The sequence below is a fragment of the Leptosomus discolor genome, chromosome 18 (genome assembly GCF_034619465.1).
Source record: "Leptosomus discolor isolate bLepDis1 chromosome 18, bLepDis1.hap2, whole genome shotgun sequence".
NCBI classification, from domain to species: domain Eukaryota; kingdom Metazoa; phylum Chordata; class Aves; order Leptosomiformes; family Leptosomidae; genus Leptosomus; species Leptosomus discolor.
The window spans coordinates 14,688,430-14,707,726 of NC_141408.1; the positions used below are offsets into that span (position 1 = coordinate 14,688,430).

Here is a 19,297-nt window from a genome sequence, read left to right on the forward strand (position 1 = left end):
CCGCGGGCTCTGTAACCACAGCAACAACTCAGGTTCAAGTACCGGATTCACACAAAGCAGCATCAGAACTTCGGCCTCCCCCCGTACACACATCTGAAGTGTTTGCAGCAGGTAGTTCCCCTTACGGACCATTATATTATTATCTCATTTGCAAAGATTGCTTCAGATCCAACGAGGTGTGTGGCTACACACTCCAAGTGACACAACCATCCATTTACTTGCTTTAAAGTGAAGATAATATGCACAGTAAAACAGTCTGATATAAATAAATTCACAAAGGTAAACAGCACATTTCAAAAAACGATTTCAGATCTAGCTTACATAGTAAAAACCTCTACATTTTCCTTGTACTTACAAAAAATAGCAGATTTATACTAGCATACAGTATTAAAAAAATAATTTGCATCTTTGCTATTAAGATAATCTATTAAAAGAAGTCTCAGAATAAATAGCAACAAAAGTTAAATTTAATATTTTTCTTAATTAAGGCTGAGGTTTAAAGGTCAAATCCTAAAATCATATACATGTGTATGACTTAACATGTATAAGAAAGGGGATTTGATCCCTTGTTTTTTGAAAATAACATCAAATGTGCAAATATTGTCTAAAACATCAGTTGGTTTGTTCTTGGACTGGTGGGTTGCAAAGCTCTTCCACCTCTTTTGACTTCAGGTGGGAATACAGCCCCAAATATGTCTTCGTGGTATCGCTTTTGGCTCTGCAAAGAAAGAAGAGAAACCAAGAGATTCATTAAATCCCGCTGGCTCCTCCTCACGTAGCAACTCAGGAACTAAAAGGCCTTTTGCCTCCGTCCGAGCGGCTCTGTGACCGCGGCTGCTGTTGCTGCCGATAACGGGAGCCCTCCCGAACCCCGGGTTCTGACAACGAAACCCCAGCTCTGGGCTTTCAGCGATGGGCCCGCTGACTCCTTAACCTCACTTCCCTCCATTAAGGCCCCACACCCTTGATGTTCCGGCCGTGCCCCGAAGCAACGTCCAGGACCCACGGGGAGACACTGGGGAAACCGGTCGGTGTGAGGGAAGGACGTCCCGTGTCCCTCTCACACCCGAACCAAACAGAAACGGCCTTTTAATCACGGTGGGTGGGCTACGCTGGCCACGTAAAGCTTTTTCCCTCGTGCCTTCTGCTGGAAAGCAGCTCACAGCAGCCTGCAGGGTCTGGGGTGGGACCCGAGGCTGCTGTCAGCCACCCCGGAGCAGCGCCTGGCCGGCGAGCGCGCCCCGCGCACCAGCGCGTACCTTCAGCTGGAAGAAGTACTCCTCCGCCTGCCGCTCCGGGAGGTGCAGGTGCCGCGCGAGCAGCCCCTTCAGAGCCTGAGCGACGTCCTTGGCCATGCGGACGTCTCCACAGACGTACAGGTGTCCCTCCTCCTCATGCAAGAGGTGGCACACTTGGGTCTCCAGCTCGCTCTGAAGAATGTCTTGAACATAGACCTGAGAACCAGGAAAAGGATCATTAGACAAAGTCTCTTAAATGCTACCCTGGCTACCGGCTCTTCTAAACTCAGCGTGGGTCTCTGCAGTGAGGTGCAAATGCCCCGTCTATCCCAGCGGTGTGTCACACCACGGCAAAGGAGAAGAAAAACACCTTCACGCTGTCTCGACGTGCCCCAGATTTGGAGGCCAGACCTGTCCCCTGATTAAACTAGAGCAGACCAAGACTCTTCTTTTTCAGAACCAGTTACAAGCGCCAAAGCCTCCTAACTTGCCAGGACAGCGAAAACGAGGGCGGCGAAGTGCTGCGGTTTTCTCCAATCCAGATTTCACCCAAGCAAAATTAACCTCCAGGGTCACTGTGTCCCTGAAATGGTGACAAACGGCCAGAGCCGACTCATTTCTAACACACGGGCTAATCAAATCCTGCAAAATTGAACGTCTCTGAGAACGTTCCAGCTTCCAGTTTCAGAGGCCGTTTGCACTCAACGTGCCTCTGCAGGGCCCTGAGGGGTTTACAGTTACAGAGCTCGCGCGTACTGAAGCGCCCAGTGAGGGTCTCCTTCGGTTCGAAGGAGCGGGGCCTTTCGCCACTTGCTCGCAGCACGCTGAAGCAAAAGGCTAACAGGTTTTTAAAGAACATCGTTGCACAGAGCCCAAATCTCAACCTGAGGGACCATCCTGGAAGGAGCCAACCCTTAAAGGGCAAAGGAACCAGCCTTACTTTAGCTTGGCCAGGTTGTCTGGAGTAAGCTGTGTAGACTTCCTTCAGGACTCCCTTCCTCTTCATTTCCTCAGTTTCTTCCTTGTAGATGTGATCCATGTCTGGCTGCCGGCAGCCGAACAGTAACGTCATGTCGCCGCCTTTGATCCCTGAAACCAACGTTGGAGGTTTTGGTCTTTCCTGGCAAGGCCCGTCACCTCTCCTCACCACTCCCACAGAGGGCCCCGGTGGCGCAGTAACTGGGTACGGCCGCCTGTGCCGCACCCGGCTCACGGCGTTCAGCGTCGGTGCCCACTGCACAGAACCCGTGGGGACAGGCTGGAGAGGGTCCAGAGAAGGGCCCCAAAGGCGACCAAGGGACTGGGAAGCCTGGCATGAGGAGAGGCTGAGAGAGTGGGGTTTGTTCAGCCTTGAGAAGAGAAGGCTCAGGGGAGACCTTATCACCATGAGCCAGTATTTAAAGTGTGGCTGCAGAGAAGATGGAGACGTCCTCTTTACAAGGGGTCACACGGAAAAGAGGAGGGTAACGGGTACAAGTTACTCCTGGGAAGATTCCGACTGGACACAAGAGGAAGATTTTTCACCATGAGAACAATCAGCCATTGGAATAATCCCCCCAGGGAAGCTGTGGGTTCCCCGACACGGGACACTTTCAAGATTCAGCTGGACAGGGTGCTGGGCATCTTGGCTAGACCGTGGCTTTCCCAGGAAACCAGATGATCCTTGAGGCCCCTTCCAACCTGGTATTGTGTGATTTTTCTCATTAGCCTTTCTCATTAAACGCCTGAGAAGGAGAGTGTCTGTGTGCGACAGCTTCTGATTTTGGGGTCTTGCAGTAGGACTGAACCTGTCCGAGTCCCTGGAGAACTGTGTGGAGTCACCTGTTGGAGCAGGTTCCCCAAATGGGCTGACAGAGGCAGGCCAAAATGTTTCCTCTCCATCTTGTGGCCCCCCCGTGAGCACCTGGGGCAGCCACTGAACATACGGTATTTGCAAGGGCACGTAGGCTGCTCCCTCCAAGTGACCAAGAACCTCAGGACCACCAGAACGCTCTCGAGGGGGATGGGCTGGCTGGTTCAGTGCAGTGTTCCATCAGCCTTGGGATGACAAATCTCTAGGGGGTTTACTCGGCTAACGTTTCTGGGTGTCTGCAGCTGTAGGGGCTCTGTCTGGAGGACCAGGGATGTCTTCTGCTGCTGGAGGAGTGACGGCCTCCCCCTCGCGGCAGCCCCCACCAGTACCTTTCTTTTCCAAGTCGTAGAGACGCTGCAGCCAGAAACTCCTGAAGGGAGCAATGCCTGTTCCTGGGCCGATGAGAATGCATGGCTTGCTTGGCTCCTCTGGGAGATGGAATTCATTAGCACTAAAATGCAAAAATATGTTAATTAGGTACTTAGTTTATGACTGACATCTCGCTGTCAGTTCCCTGAACGACTTTGAGCAGCACAGCCCAAGTCACCAATCTGAAAACAGTGATGGGGCTTGTCTGCTTCTTGTCCCCTTAGCTCTCCTTCCCTCACAGTGGGTACACCGACAGTGGCCATGGTGTCCTTTCAGAAGTTTCTAACGATTTGTGATTTTACTCAACATGAGACATGGTAAAGGATCTCATCTCTGGAAGACAGGGAGTCCCCTCTCTTATCAAACTCAGATATTCCAACTTGCACTCACCACTCACTTGGAAATCATACCCAAACAAGGGAAAACCCCCAAAGAAGCTGAACTAAGAACCACTGGGTTTGGGATTTTTTTCTTTTTTCTCTGTCGTACACTCACCTGCGTATAAAGCACGGAACTATCTCATCAGGAGCTACTGTGTTCAGCCACGTGCTGCAAACCCCATGGTGCAAAGGCCCTTGTCCATCTAACCAGAGCAAAACACCTCTGTCAGTATTCAAAAACTCTCTGTTTTTAAAAAGCACAGTTTATACTTAAAATTATGTTTTTTAAAGAAGTGTGTATATCTAGTAATGATGTATAAACCATGGATACACTGATGATGATGCAGGATTTTACCAAATCCTGACACGGTATGAGAAGCTGCACTGCAGTATCCTACTCTGCATGTATCACAATACAAACTCCTTGTTTCAGAGATGCTTTGTGCCATACGAATCACGATGCAACCTAAATATCATTTAATTAAGAGAGAAATGAAAACAACAATTCATTACCTCTTGTCCTGTAGTTCACAACTGCAACTGTCAGGTGGATCTCTCTGGGTGTCACGTCACAGGAGGAGCTGACAGAGTAGTACCTGGGTTTCAGAAGAGGCAGCTGGGCCAGTAAGAAAGCTGTTGAGACCTCAGCAGAAGGAAACTCCTCCAGGACCTCCAGGATGTTTGGGCTGTTGTAAAACTTCCATTTATTGTATTCTTCCGTGCTCTGAAAGCCAAAGGTCACCATCACAATGTTACAGGTCACACGGAGTTCAGGAGAGCGGGGATATTTGAAATGTCACTTATAAATAAGATTCCTGCTTTACATTAAATTAAATACGCAGGGAAATCAACAGAGAATCCTCAAAACTTTGTCTAGACCAATACCGGGGTTTCCTAAGAAATAGTTCAATTTTTGGAAACAGGAGTACAGAATACCCGCTATCACTTTCTCAGATACCAGCTCTCTCGGTGAGGACGCAGAAACCGAAGCAGAATCTGTTTCTCAGCCCCCTGCTATGCGACATCCACAAAACTGCATGGCCTAGGTCCCGATACCTGCGAGCCTGGCTGAACCAGCAGGGGAAGCAAGCACTTTCCACACCTAGGAGTCGTTGGTTGCTTAAAGCTACATCCCTCTTACTCTCACGGTACCAAACTCTGTGACAAAAATATCTACCAGCTCCCCTGCAACCCCTCCACCTGCAAACTGTAAGGTCCTTTAATGGGTGTCATCAGAAACCACCACGAGGCGGGCACGAGAAACAGGCAGGCAAACCGACCCACCCAGAACCACACAGGAAACATGCGATCTGAAGAAATCTCGTGATCCCACGCCCAAGTTGAGCCACAAGACCACCCTTTCTCTCGCTGCGGTTGGTTTTACAAGCACCCAGAACACGTTAACAGAGGGATAAGAATCAAGCACCATCACTACAAAAATTTCTTAAGCTTCTGCTACCCAGTAAAAGGGCATCAGATGGCCCAGTACACAGGACTTGTAACAGAGACCTAGCCCTAGCGCTCACCTGACATAGAACTTCCAGTCTCTGTTTGTCCCTTTCCGCTGTTACCAGCTGGGAGAGATTTTTTAGCAGTTGTTGGGAGGGTGGAGTAGTGATGTCAAGCAAGTATGTCAAAGCCTCCGGGAGTGTGCAGGCTGGAATCTTTTTGTCACTTGTCCAGTAGCCACCTGGAAATGCGGGAAAGAAAAGAACACTTGGCAATTCCCACGTCATTTGGCAGCTGCAGAGCTTTGCAAAACCCAGTGTCCTTCAAACCACTAGACTGCAGCCTGGGTTGCAGCAGGCCTAGACCACAGGGCCCTTCTGGGAAGAGGTTAATGCGAGGTTTCCAACTTCTTCTAAGGGAAGTGTGGGATGCAGAGAACTGCATGATAACAGAACATCGCTTTAAAATGAAAAGTCTTTCATACGAGGAAATCGTGTTTCCGTGTGCCAGAATCCTGTGATTCAGCGGATTGCTCCTAGTAAGATGGAAAAGATGGTCATGACATGCAAGTCCATTTTAGGGCTCTGGTACGCAGCAACAATAAGCAAACTGTTGATTAATTTAATTGCAGTCAACGGCCAGTTCAGCACCTGAATTACAACCAGTGTCAACCTAGGAGAAGGCTGCCAGCACTGCTGAAGTTCCCACAGACCGCCAGAGTATGCAAAATCAGAATCGGGAATTGTAAGAATAACTAAAAGCATCAACAAAATCCTACTGAAACTTAAGAAAAGGATAACAGAATCAAATTCCGCCGATAAAATTTCCCAGGAACTTTAGAGAAACCTGTCAAACATCCTCTGTTATTTCACCTGAACAGAACCAACTCACCATCAGTGCAGGTTTCAAGTCTGATAGTCTGATCAGCTGGAGGGGCATCCTTGACATGTGCCATGAGGCCACGGACGAGTTCTGGCTGGTTGCCTGGGAAAATCCCGACATGTTCTCCGGGCAGGTAGTGCACTTCCTGACTGGTCTCACAGGAAAGCTTAACTAGAATGGTAACACGACTAGACACAGAAAAAAAAGAGACCAGACAGATCTTGGTTACGTCGACAGGATTTCCCTTGAATTGCACAGAAAAAGAATAAACCTGAAGTGACAGTTGGAAAGGGCTACGGGTGCTCGTCACCAAATTATCAGACCAGCTTCGTACTTCGTGGAGACTTAACCAAGTAACAGTCCAGACAAGTGCAGTACTTGTACCTGAACAAATAAGGTGCTGGAGTGCCCTCCGCTCAGCCCAGCACGGGATAAACGTGCCTGCAGGCAGGCAGCGCAAGGCAGCCCGGCTCTCCTGAGACCAGCCGCTCCCGCCTCGCACCGCCTCAGGGGCCGCTGCCTTCAGCCGGGAGGGACCCGCTGGAGGGTGGGAAGAGCCGTTCCCAGGTGCCGGTTCCGCGGCAGGCGCTGGCACCGATTGTCCTTCGGAGCTTCTTGGCGCAGTGCCTTGTCCTGGCTGCGTCGCAGCACAGCTGAATGCAGCAGCTTCTTGCACGACAGCCTCTCCCTTTTTTATTTTTTTTCTCTTAAGGGGCAATTTTTCCCGTAAATGAAGTAAACATTTGCCTGGCATGGAGCATACCAAGCAAGGGAGAACATCTGACCTTCCACATTTAGTAGGTATCAAAGGGCCATATCACAAAGTTGTTTATTTCCCTACAGTCCTAGAGATCTACTGGGAAGTCAGCTCCTGGGTAAGCCAGAAATAAGACTGTACGTATTCTGGTGGTCTTGTGGTAACGATTTACTTCTACTAACAATGGTACAAAATTCATGTATATTTCTTAATAACTGCGGGGAGAAGATGTTCAAGATTTTAGTGAAACGTAGCATTGCAATATTCAAAAGAATGAGGTATCGTACCTGGATTTTAAACTTTGAAGATTCTGTCTGGATTTCAGCTTCATGGGAATTATATCCTTGGCGTGAATGTTAGCAAGCGCTGTTGAGAAAAGAGGACATGACTCATGGCAATTTTGTGATTAGGTTTGTTTAAAATGTCTTCAAATAATATGCAGAAAAGAACTGAACCATGCTCGCCCTACAATGTGAATTACTTTCAGTCAGTTCTGTCCCCTGTATGCCTGCCTTCCCTGACTGAAAGTAGTGCATCTCTGCTTTTGTTCTTTTGGGTCTGTCAAAGTGTACTCGTTCTGGTGTTCTGATGCTCTTGTGCTGGAACAGATAATGATTTATGCAATGTAAACCAATGGCTCTTTTTCTCTGACCCCTGTCCTTTACTGTACGCATTCTGTCACCCAGCAGGACCAGCACCACCTCTAGGAAACCTCCACAGCTCAGACCTATCGGAAGCGAAATGGGCCGAGGAAGCGGCAGGTGGGAGGCAATACCTTTAGCCAAGTCCATGGTTTCAGAGTCAAACACGATCCTGTGATTCTTAGGATCCCAGCTCTCCTCAGAAGTGTATGTAGCAGGCAACTGGATGCTGCTTTTCCCACGGATGTTAAAAATGTCACAGGCAGTCTAGAAAGAAGAAAAAAATAAGGCTATTCATAGTAAAAAGAAATATTCTTAGCATTGTCTTAACCCGAACGAGGGGATACCAACTTCATAGGTTCCTCTTTTTTTATCGATTCTGTTGAGTTCAGTGATGTTATGGGTGTCCAGTCAGTTCCGTAAGGGTCCACCAGTATAGCTACACCAGTACAGGTAAAAAACTGATCTACTTCAAAAAATTCTTGTTTGCAAGAATTTTGCAACAAAAAAATGTTTGATGCTACCACTCTTGTTCATACTGAGCGTTCCATTATCCAAAAGGTTTCATGGAACTTTATGTGAATATTAAAAAAAAATAGAAAAAGGGCCCAGTTCCCTCTTCAACTTAGGCAAGCAGTAGGAGAGGGGAGTTGGAAATGGGTCAGGCAGAAATCCAGGTGTTTGTTTTCCTTCATTTCCCCCCATTTTCCTGGGATGCTAGCGAGTACTGAAATAAAACGAATGAACGAACGAACTAAAATAGGGGCTAACTATTTCTGTAGTCACCTTGAACGCAGTGACGGCCCACGTGCGAAAGGCTGCTTCTTGCCCATTGAGTTCATCTCCTTCACCTATTGGAGTGAGCTGAGCAGCCCCTAGTTGGGCCAGTTTTTGGTCAATGGCGTGAGCAAAGGCACAGAACTCTGGATACATGCTGGACCCCAAACCGAACACAGCATATCTGCAGAAGGAGATAAAAATAGGATCGCTCTGTTATGCTAAATGAAACGCAAAGGGACTCAGTCGCATGCAAACCAAACAATGAAGTATTTTTACCTAATTTTTTTTCTCAGCAATTTCAGGGTGAGCAAGGAGTTCTTCAAGGTCTGTATAAAAATTTCACAAAATACTTAAGGTTAGAAAAACAGTCTGCTTTACAGCAGAAGTGAGACCCTGATCCACATCTTACTCAAGTACACAGGACAAATGAAAGGGTTGTCTTTGGCCTCACACCTTCAGTTCAGCCTCCTATAAACTTCTGAGGGGAATATTACCTTTCCGTTATTTGGAGAATCTCCATTCCCAAAAGTGCTAGTAACCACTAAAAGAAGTGTTTCTTTTTCCAGGTCACAAATGTTGTACTCATCCATGCGCAGAATCTGGAAGGTATAAAGCTCATGAGAAATTGCTAGCAGGCATGGGAACTAGCATGAGATATCCCTGTGACTGCCAGGTGACTGTTGACCACATCTACAAGGCATTACGCTAATGAATACAAAATCCAAGTTCTAGTCCAGCTTGCTTTTACTGAACATTCCAAACACAGGCTCAGAGAATGAAAAAGCTTGCAGAAGCTGATAAAACTACCCAAACTTCTTTCTCCATTTGGTGTGGACGATTTATCCTTTCTTACCTTAGTGTTGAAGGCACAGTTGAACAAGCTGCACAGATTGTTGGCTAATGTTTCCGATTTCCCAGTCTCTGTTGCATAGATTACAGTGACCTTGGGCCTGGCTGCCAGCATTCGTCGCATGAGTGAAGATGCAAAGAGTACAGCCCTGGGGGAAAAAATAATCACATATAATTTTTAATATAGCTGCAGAGTAACTCAGATAGCTTCAGGAACAGGCTAGCAGAGACTGATCTCGAGCACGGCTCTTCCTTGGAAGACTGTTTGGAAGCAATACACTATAGATGGCCCTGAATAAGAATCCGAGATGTGAACAGTACCTGCCTGTGGACAGGGAAGTCTACGATTCAAGCAATGCAAGTGGTCCCTACCGTAATACTTCTTTTTAAAAAGTGTGGCACAGAAATGTCACAAGAATAGAACGGTTGGACAAAAGCATAAAGACTCTTACTTGAACAACTTACTTTGCCAAGATGCTAAACTTTATTTCTTTTCTCTTTGGCCTCCGGGTCTCATCATGCCAGACGTGCGTTTTCCAGGCATCCACCTTAAAAAAAAAAAGAAAAAAAAAGAGAAGTTAAGCTTCAAGTAAGAAATGTAAAATAATAAATACGCAATTCGTATATCTTTGAAAGGCCAGATTAAATAGAATCTGTACAGACAATCCACTGTGTACAACTGCAGGATCACTCTCTGCAGCATTAAATGGCGTTTTACTTATAGCTTGAGAATTCACAGGACTACATAACCCTCCACGGTGCATCCACACTGCCTTCCATTTACGAGTCTCTCTAGTGAACTGTCACTAACCAGGGCTTTTCATTGGGACTTCGTCAGGTCCCCTATTATCATCTGCACTGCTGCAGTTGTCTACCAGAATCATAACTTTTTGGCTAATGTGTACCTGGTAGTAAAAGAAGGGAGTGAGGACATAGTTCAACATCTCCTGGTGGAACACGGGAGTTATGCCCCCTGATATAGGAGGAACAATCCACACCCAGTCCGCCGGGCAGCCCCCTCGCACACGGTACTCGTTCTGCATGTATTTCATGAAGGACTCAGCAGCTGAGTGGTGATCCATGATAGTCACATTTTGTTTCTAGAATAATTGTAAAAAGAAAGGCATACAGTACAAAGTCCATTCTGCTCTTCTTCCTGATGCAGCTGAAGTAATCCTTTTGCTTTATTTCAAGGACTTTATTCAGTGCTGGGAAATAGTTACTATCAGCAACTATTATACGGATATAGATCAAGGTGGACCTTTGATTTTTGATTAAGGACTCTTAGGGCCTTTTTTTTTTTTTTTTTTTTTTTTAACATCAGCATTTTACCTCCCCAGCACTGGGAGCGCATGCTGAAGAGCCTCTGATTCATTTTTACCCACTTTTCATATTGTTAGGATATGTTAAACAAAATGTAATTACAAATAAAAGACATTAGTCCAACAGCTTTACATCGATTTTGACACTTAGGTGTACATGTTAAAAGGATGAACAATCTTGCCCTTAACTTCCTTTTCTTTTCCTCTCCATTCTGCCTTCACCTGAGATCTTTTTCTGTCAACAACAGGAAATAAAGATTCCAGCACTTTCCCAGGTGCAAACCAAGAATAACTACTGGAATCACACTGATAACCTCCACTGAGCACTGGCCCATTGGCACTATATTTGCATAAAGCTGTTACAAGTGAGAGGAAAAAGTGACACTCAGTATTCAGTGTCTCTCCACCCTTGTTGACTTACTTGGAAGCTATAAAGCACAGCCACGTTTATCTCTACCACAGCCCGGTCTTTCCATAACGATGAAAGTTTGTTTGTTTCCAGTCCCATTCTTCTCCCTACCTCCTACACGTGAAAAAGAGAGAAAAAAGGAAACGCACATTTACTGTGGGGGACTGAGACCTCATGATTTCTCCACCTCATCACATTAATATGCAGGAAAAAGCACTGCAGAAGGGGGAAGATTCAGTCCTGTGCTGGGGAAAGTGATGGCGGCAAAACCGCTTGAGATTAGAGGCAAACTTGAATTACAGAGTTCTGGTTCTTGAGGCCATTCCAGCCTGGTAAAGCGGGGAGCAGTTCTCTCCGGGACTAAACGGTTTAAAAACTGGCAGTATGTGGTTGTAAGTCATCATCACTAGTTTGTACTGGCGAGGTGAGCAAGACCTGCAGCCAACCACCAGAACTCCTCTGCCTTGTCAACAGCAGACTGGAACTGACATAAACAGACCTCTGAGAAATGTACGGTCAGAGTCCAAAAGCCCTGAATCAGCAGGACTCGGGGTAAGACTGGGCAAGAATTCCCTTTGGACGCCATTTCCTACCTTTTTTTTTTTTTTTTTTTTTTTTTTACAGTTGCAGTTTCACCATCCTATACAGCTATTTGGAACAGATTCTGTCAGAACATTGTAAAAACAGTCACACAATCTGGGAATCATAACTCGGCAGACATTCAAGATGTCCCACAACAGCCAGGATATCGCGCCAGATTAGCACTGGACTGTTAGTGTGATGTGAACACAACACCCACCCCAGCAACCACCCATCCGTCTCTTTTTCAGAAACGCTCCACCCACCCAGTTCATTCCCTTCTCGGATGCACACACCTCTGCTTCAGAAGATTACCTGCAGGATGTTGTACCGCTGGACATCACAGAAGTCTCGCACTCCTATCTCTGTCCCCATATACCAGCCGTTGAAGGGACACCCAGTAAATTCCAGGCCGCCCACCTCCAGAAGCATGTTGGCAACAGCAGGCAGCGCGTACCACTTCAGATCTAACTCCTTAAACCATTCGTACCTGTTAAACACGCGTTTATGAGTTGATGTGTCTAAAAAGACTCCTTTAGGTGACAACCAGGGAAGTCCAGGAGGACAGCTCTAGGAGAAGCCACCCACAAAGCACGGTCTGCACAAGCTCACAGCAGTTTTCGGTTACAACGTGGTAACTGGGAATTGCCCGCTAAAGAGATTGCAGAACACTATTACAGAGTTCTGCAATCCGCAGGCGAGTCCCAAAGCCAACACGAAGAAAAAACCAGAGAGAGAAAAGCAATAACCATTCTGAATGCGGCCATATTTTACATGTGTATTACACTGGCATAAGGAATGATGATTTTTAAAATTCCAAATATGATTGAAACGTAGCTTGGGAAAAAAGGATTTCCAGCAAAATTGCTATTGGCTTCCTTAATTTAAATCTCATTTCATTGTTCTAACAGGCATTTTATCTTTCAGGACAATTTACCGTAATTTCATCCTAACAAAGAACTCATAAAATGACTGCCACAGGCGCAGGCTCATAACCTGCCAAGGTGAGGCAGAGGCAAAAATGCAATTATCTGAGTCTTGTGTGCTTACTTTGGATGCTCCATTGGCACTTCGAGGACAATTTCTGGCGGGAATTCAAATATTTCTGGGTCTTGGCCGTTCGCTTGGAGAATGAGTGGAACTACATCAAAGCGGCCATATTTCGGCTTCCACCCAAGCTCAATGCACAACTGTAAATAAAGTACATTTGGGGTTTTTTAGGTTTGCCCCCCTGGATTTGAAGACAAAAGAGTGTTAACCCTCTAAAACCTGCTGAGGTTAATTCTGAGTGATAAATCAATCTTTCCCATTCGAACAGTGCTGACACGTGTTGTTCAAGTACCAATTGTGCGCCTGACTTACGGGGAGCATTAGCTCACCCTCCTGGGAGATGGAGGGGAGTATTTTCATATCAGGATTGTAAGGAATTATCATTCCAGCACCTAGAACCTGTGGGGCGGAACATCCCATTCTCTCCTGACCGCCATGCTTCCCTCCCACTCCTCGTAAACGTGCAAGAAAACCACCCAGACATCAGATGGGTTAGAGAAGATGGAAAGCGGTGGTGATTCTGCATCGAGAACCGTACCTGTGTGAACTCCACACTGGCAGGGTCTCCTATGATAGACCCATCTGGCATTTGATATCCAGCATATCGGATGAGCTGGCTGTTCCAAACGCGAAAATCATGTTTCCCGTCAGTCCTCTGGGGGAAGACTGTGATGGCTGATCTGCCCACAGAGACAATCGAACCCCGTTATGCCACGGCAGCCCATCGAACACATTCTAATTACTGAGACATAAATTCTTACCGACAGTAATTGCTTTATATTTCTAAAATAAACGTCAGTAGAAATAAAATCCTTCATCCTCTCTGCCCGCCTCCCTGAATCTTCAAATCATCTCTTTTCCTCAGGAATTACAAAAGATTTCGCAGCATCAGCCATGGAAGTTACAAAATTTCAAAACGGCTGATGGTACAGATGAGAGTAAGTACCAGGAGAATTCAGGGCAGAGACAAGTTGTCAAAATATTTAGATAGAGCATTTCAGGTCTCACGTAGAGTTTTGAATCCAGATCTGGGTGTGATTTTTGTTGTTTAAAATTAAAATTAAAGAGACCTACCTTATATTTCCGTTGTTTGTGGCATACTGAATATGACGACAGATATGCTCAAACATTTCCTTCGCTGTTGTACAATCACGTGCATCAAATACCTGTAAGTTTCCAAAAGAAATGTAAAGAAAAAACCTGATTTTCAAACAGTAATGTAAGCTCATTATTATTCTTATGCATTTAAGGAAAGGAAAGATTAAGGAAAAAAGTGAAATGAAAAATCAGTATTTCTCAATTTAATTGTAGCTCCAGTAGGAAAGGTTCATTTTTATTGTTCTCATATGCATCATTTTCACACGTAACTGTTCTCCAAGGACCAAGACACGCACCCCGTTCTACGACAGAGTTGGCTCCTATGCTAGCCCTCCTACACGTGTCTTCATTCAACTATGAGGCAGAGAACTACAAAAAAATGTTGATCTGATGACATGTACAGGAGAGAGCAGTCCTCAGTCGAAGCAACCGGCATATTTTACCCAAGTAAAGGACATTCCTCTGCTTTACAGCAGGTGCCTATTTGGCCCATTAATGTCTAGACTCATAGCTTACCTGGAGATTGGACCACTGGATTCTCCCAATACACCGAGGCGCATTCCTCCAGGCCTGTTTGGCAGCAAAGATCAGCTCATCCTTTGTCAGACGGTAGGTTCCTGTTGTTTCTATCTCCTTGGTCACTGCTTCCAGTCGGACCAGGTGTTCTTCTATTTTTGGCCTTTTGAAGAGGAAACAGCCATGAAAAGAAACAATGAGAATTTTGTTACTTAGAATTGATTTAAAGTGCAGACATTCTCCTTATGTTCTGGGTCGAGAAGAGCACAGGCATTGCTGAAGCCATAAAGCTTTTGAGCATCCTTTTGTGCAAGATGACTGCTACTTACACCGCTGATTTCATCTGTGAAGGCAGGCAGAGTACATTTCCAGGGAGGGGAGAGCATCTATGTAAGCTGAGATACGGCAAGTTTGGATCAACACTGAGAAACCTCTTCCTGTTATAAATCTACACTCTCTGGATGTGAGAGAGGTCAACACAAAATATTCTATCCTTTATGAAAACATCCATTACCTCACCAAGTCAGCAATTTTGCTGTGCTTTGGCTGTGAGAAGTCACCATCATCTGCTCCCCACCACCCCTCTACTGCACGACACTGCTGTCCCCAAAGCATAGCTGTTACCTCTTGCAGCAGTCCAGGGCCTGAGATTTTTACCAAAAATCAAGGGCTATTCTAGGTAAAGGGACGAGTTCCACACATAGGACTCTGAAAGAGGACTGCTGAGGAGAATTTTTCCTGGCTTCAGAATTTAGCAACAGTCCTTAGTGAGTGCAAATGACAGAGCTTACTAGCCTAATGAAGGAACTAACACTAGAAATTTAAGTACCTACACCATCCTTTCACCACCCAACACATACATGGATTGGTCACAAGCTTTCCTGTGTAAGTTTTCAGTTTAAATTTGGATTTTCTAGATCACTTTGGAAAAAACCGCCAAATCACAAGTAAATGAAAAGTAGAGAACGAGCTAGCTTCAGCCCAGAAGTAGGATTATAGTGACTGTCCTCTCAAAGCTCTATTATTTTCACAGGGACACAGCTCTTCTGAGCAAAGTAAGTAGGGTTTTCATTGCTAAAAGCAAATGCTGAGCAATTCCTTTGTCAGGGAAACCAACTCTAAAATTCTTTAGCTCGATAACAGAGAATGAAGTCAAAACATTAGGAAATATTTATCACAGCACAGACAAAAATTGTTTTGTTGGCTTACAGACAGAATGAAAATAGCCTGCACTGTCTGAGAGTTTTCACATTTTCAACAAGATGAAAGATCAAGGGCAAGCATGTAAGATAGTGTAAATCAATGTGATCAAATAGCCATGAGCAGAAACACAGAGATGTGCAAATGTAATACGCTGGCAAGTGAGCACAGCCTGTGTAAGACAGGGACTTTCAGAAAGGTTCAGATGGAAGAAAGCTTTGTAGAAGAGTTCAAAGTGTCTAAAGAAGTAGCCATTATGTGGCCGAGTCCCTTTGAAAGTCTGATAATGATTTATAATGGGATGAGCAAACTTCGAATTGTCACTTGAAAGCTTGTCACTCTGAAAACCTTGTCACTGCAAACTCTTGGACCTCAACCAGATGTTCCAGCTCTTCCTGCAATACAATGGCTCTGCACCACGTCCATTTTTGCAAAAACACAAACCTCTTCTCTGAAGCTAGAGCATCCCTCTCGGCATGCTCCATAAGCTTATGGCGATGGCAGCACAGAGCAAGGTTCTGAAGCAAGAGACTGGCCTTCCAATCTTTGGCTAAAGCCTTGGGAGTCAAAACAGAGCACAAAAGAACACAGGGGAACAGCACGAACAAACAGCATTATCCACATCATTCACGTCCAAGACTGATCTGAGGAGGAGCTAATCCTGTTAACATCCAACGCTAAGAGAACAGAAGGTAACGTTCTGTAAGAGTCCTCACCGAGCTGCGCGTTGTAAACACGGCATAACGTAACGCAGGCAGCAGGGATGGGGCTGAGGGACGTACAGAGTCCACTTCCCTATTCCCAAGAGCTGGGACGGGCAGATACAGCGCACGAAGTGCGGTGTTTTATTTACCTTTTCTAATGGTCTTATCTATTTTTGGAATGCACAGTTACTGATAGCTGTGAATAAACCAAACACTCCTATAGTCTCACAGACAGGTAGGTAGGCAGAGGGCTTTTACATCAAAAAATGAAGGTGAGGCTGGCTTACTCTTTAAAGGAATTGTAGTACTGCTTGATAAAGTCTATTGCCTGAGGTAACAGCTCTGCTGGTGGAACCGGCCCATCTCTGGTACCTTTCACCAGGCCCTTTGGGGTCATAAGTGCCCCTTGGCAGGCTTTGGTCCGGCAGTTGATAACCTGAAAAACAATAAAATGTCAAAAACCAATGTTGCACTCTGTACCTCTTCAAAGTTATGAAAAATCACTCTTCAGGTTTTTGTATCTTACCTCCTTTGCTGTCAGGTGTAGTGTGTCAAGAAAGCTGGATCCATTTTCCAAGTTTCTTACTTTTACATGTCTTGGACATCTTGATATCTGGTGTGAAGCTTTGATACCATTTTGGGGAGGGTTCTGGACAGAGAAGAGATAAAAATACATACTGTCTTCAGAACTATTAAATATTTTAAAGCTCCATTTTATATTTTATTTGACCATTAAAATGCTACAAATTAAATTCAAGAAAGTAGGTGTAACTGTGATCTTCTCCAATGTATTTATTCCTTTGAGTCCTAAACTATTGACCTAATTCACAGTTTGATACAAAACAGGAAAAAAAGTCTTTCTGTACTAATCAAACAATATCTGCCACTGCAAACACCTTTTACATTTCAGTAAGGCCTCTTAACATAGTAGTCACAGTCTCAGGAAAACAGTGAACCAGACAGTTTTAGCGAAAGGACATGTTTGTTACCAAAGGCTGGGTTTTCAAAGGTGAATAAAGGAGTCGGGCACTCCAATCCCACTGGGTGACCTCTGTCCCCTAAGTCTGACCAAAGCTCCTTTTCATTCAGAAAAGATCTTTCATCCGAGGATCTCACAGCAGTCCTAACCTCGTGTAACCACAGTAGGTCCTCACCGGAGAACCTTGAGAAGTTTTGAGCAGTAAGCACAACCATGTGAACTGTTAGTACCAAAGAACGATGCTAGAAACAGACCTCTCCCCCATCACCGGCCTTTGCTGAAGTTACGATAGGCGGCATCTCTACCCGCTTCTGGCTCACATCATATAACTTGGCATCACCATTTTCGCAGCTTTAAAAGAGAGAAAGACAATTCAGTAGAACGCAATGTGCTTTGTTTTTGTTGGTTTTACCTGCAGCATAAGTAGGGAGATGCTCAGAGCTGTCTCTGAAAGATGCACTGAGTCAATAAGCCAACCACTCGCAGCAGCGTGAGGGGTGGAGTGGACTAGAAGTCAATAGCAAAGCTACGATCACCCCTTCCAGATCACTGTGTGGGAAGGAAAACAGCAGATATGGCCTGGAATGGTAAAGGTCGAGTATCATTGCTGTACGCTAAACAAAGGGCATCTGTACAACTATGATCTGGCCAGAAAATATTCAAAGGAATTAAAAAAAGAGGTTGAAATCTTCAGGGAAGCGTGTGAAAATTTCAGCTAGGTCCAGTCTCCAGCTTATTAAGCAAATACCATACTTTTAATATTAATTTCCTTTGTTTTCTGCACTGTCTTACTTTCTGAACACCCACTTTTTAGTTTGGGTATCGGTTTTCAGAGGATGTTCAAAACCACCCAGGAGGCATCCAGACCACGAGCTCCAAGCCGAGCATAGGGGATCACCCACCTCCACCAGCTGCACGTAGCTTCACATTTGAACATAGCCTATTTTGAGCACTGACAGGAAAGCGTAGGGAATGGGAGAGAAAGAACCGGTGTGCAACAGAAAACTGAAGTAACAGCCTGAAAACTGTGAAATGTTGTATGTGTGCTACAGTGTGTTGTACAGGCAGGATCACAGAAATACTTTAGCAACTTAATTACAGCATTAGTAATCACTTTGCTAATTTTTTATAGCATACACACATGCCTCCTAAGCCCTAGCCTACATGAAACCGTTATAGCATACCAAATAAATATAGAACTATGAAAGAGAAAGCAAGAAGACTTCTTTCCTCAATGATTGTATAACTTAGACACAAAAGCTTAAATGTACCTTCCCAAGCCAACACCACCGAGTGACCCCCAGGGACAACTGTTCTCTGACTAATACTATTGCTTCGGAAACACATTATGGTTTCTTCAGAAACCATATCACTTAATATCTTCCCTTTTGAAATGAAAGAGAAACTATGAAGCCATTAAAAGACAAAGATCTTACCCATGGATCTTCCCATTTTTCTCCACGTTATTATTGATATCCTTCTCTTCAGAGGACTGGTTCTTAGCAGCACGAGGTTTGAATACAAACTGCCATGGGCACAACATTCTGTATGCTTTATTTATGATGTTAGGTCACAGTGAAATCTCGTTTTGTGTGACGTGGGAACACTTCTGAGGGGGGGAAAAAAAGCCACAAGGTCAGTTTTTGACTAAGAAGGTAACTCCCTTTCAAAGGGCTCAGCAGCTCACCAGCCTAACTGATCTGACCTAATTAACTTCCTGTTTTAAAAAAGGAAAATCACTTGACTTGTCAGTATTGATACTCAAACTAACAGTTCTCCTTGTCAGTGTAATGCTGCAGCCATGCCTTACTTTAAAATACTGGCAAGAGAATTTCAAATGTGCCCCAGTTGCATAAACCAGCAGATATCAGTATCTAAGAAAAACACATGCGTGCTCTACTTCTATGAAAAGCATGCCTTGACACTTGGGGGTTTTTAAAAGGGTGTTTTTCAAAAGTTTCTTAAGTGTTATCAAATGTTCTGTTAATTCCCATCACTATATGTTAGCTAGGAATAGGATGTAAAATGTTGCTGTGTTATTCACATAGTACCGAAAAAAACATTGGTCTGTAAATTAACCAAAGCATTTTGTGATGTATTCATCTGCCAGAGACAAATGGAATTCTGAGATTCTGAATTCTGTATTTGGTAAGATATATATACATAGCATATGTTTGAACGTAACATATATACAGGAATGCACAAGGTTTAATGCTCTACATTTTCTGCTAATTTCTGATCCT

The 19,297-nt window shown here is 44.9% G+C and overlaps 1 protein-coding gene across 1 annotated transcript; it reads right to left on the minus strand.

Annotated features, from left to right (window-relative positions):
• Positions 1-547: 547 nt before the first annotated feature.
• Positions 548-18,597, minus strand: NOS2 (nitric oxide synthase 2). Its single transcript, XM_009949952.2, has 26 exons — positions 18,491-18,597; positions 17,309-17,405; positions 16,602-16,724; positions 16,363-16,511; positions 14,172-14,334; positions 13,632-13,723; positions 13,096-13,237; positions 12,558-12,697; positions 11,823-11,997; positions 10,941-11,042; positions 10,103-10,297; positions 9,663-9,745; positions 9,202-9,346; positions 8,843-8,947; positions 8,625-8,674; positions 8,355-8,529; positions 7,703-7,835; positions 7,215-7,293; positions 6,180-6,358; positions 5,366-5,529; positions 4,353-4,563; positions 3,955-4,042; positions 3,420-3,541; positions 2,179-2,327; positions 1,260-1,454; positions 548-718 (listed from the first exon to the last, which is right to left on the minus strand). The coding sequence occupies exons 1-26, from the start codon at positions 18,595-18,597 to the stop codon at positions 605-607; spliced, it is 3,477 nt and encodes a 1,158-aa protein (XP_009948254.2). The 3' UTR covers positions 548-604.
• Positions 18,598-19,297: the final 700 nt, after the last annotated feature.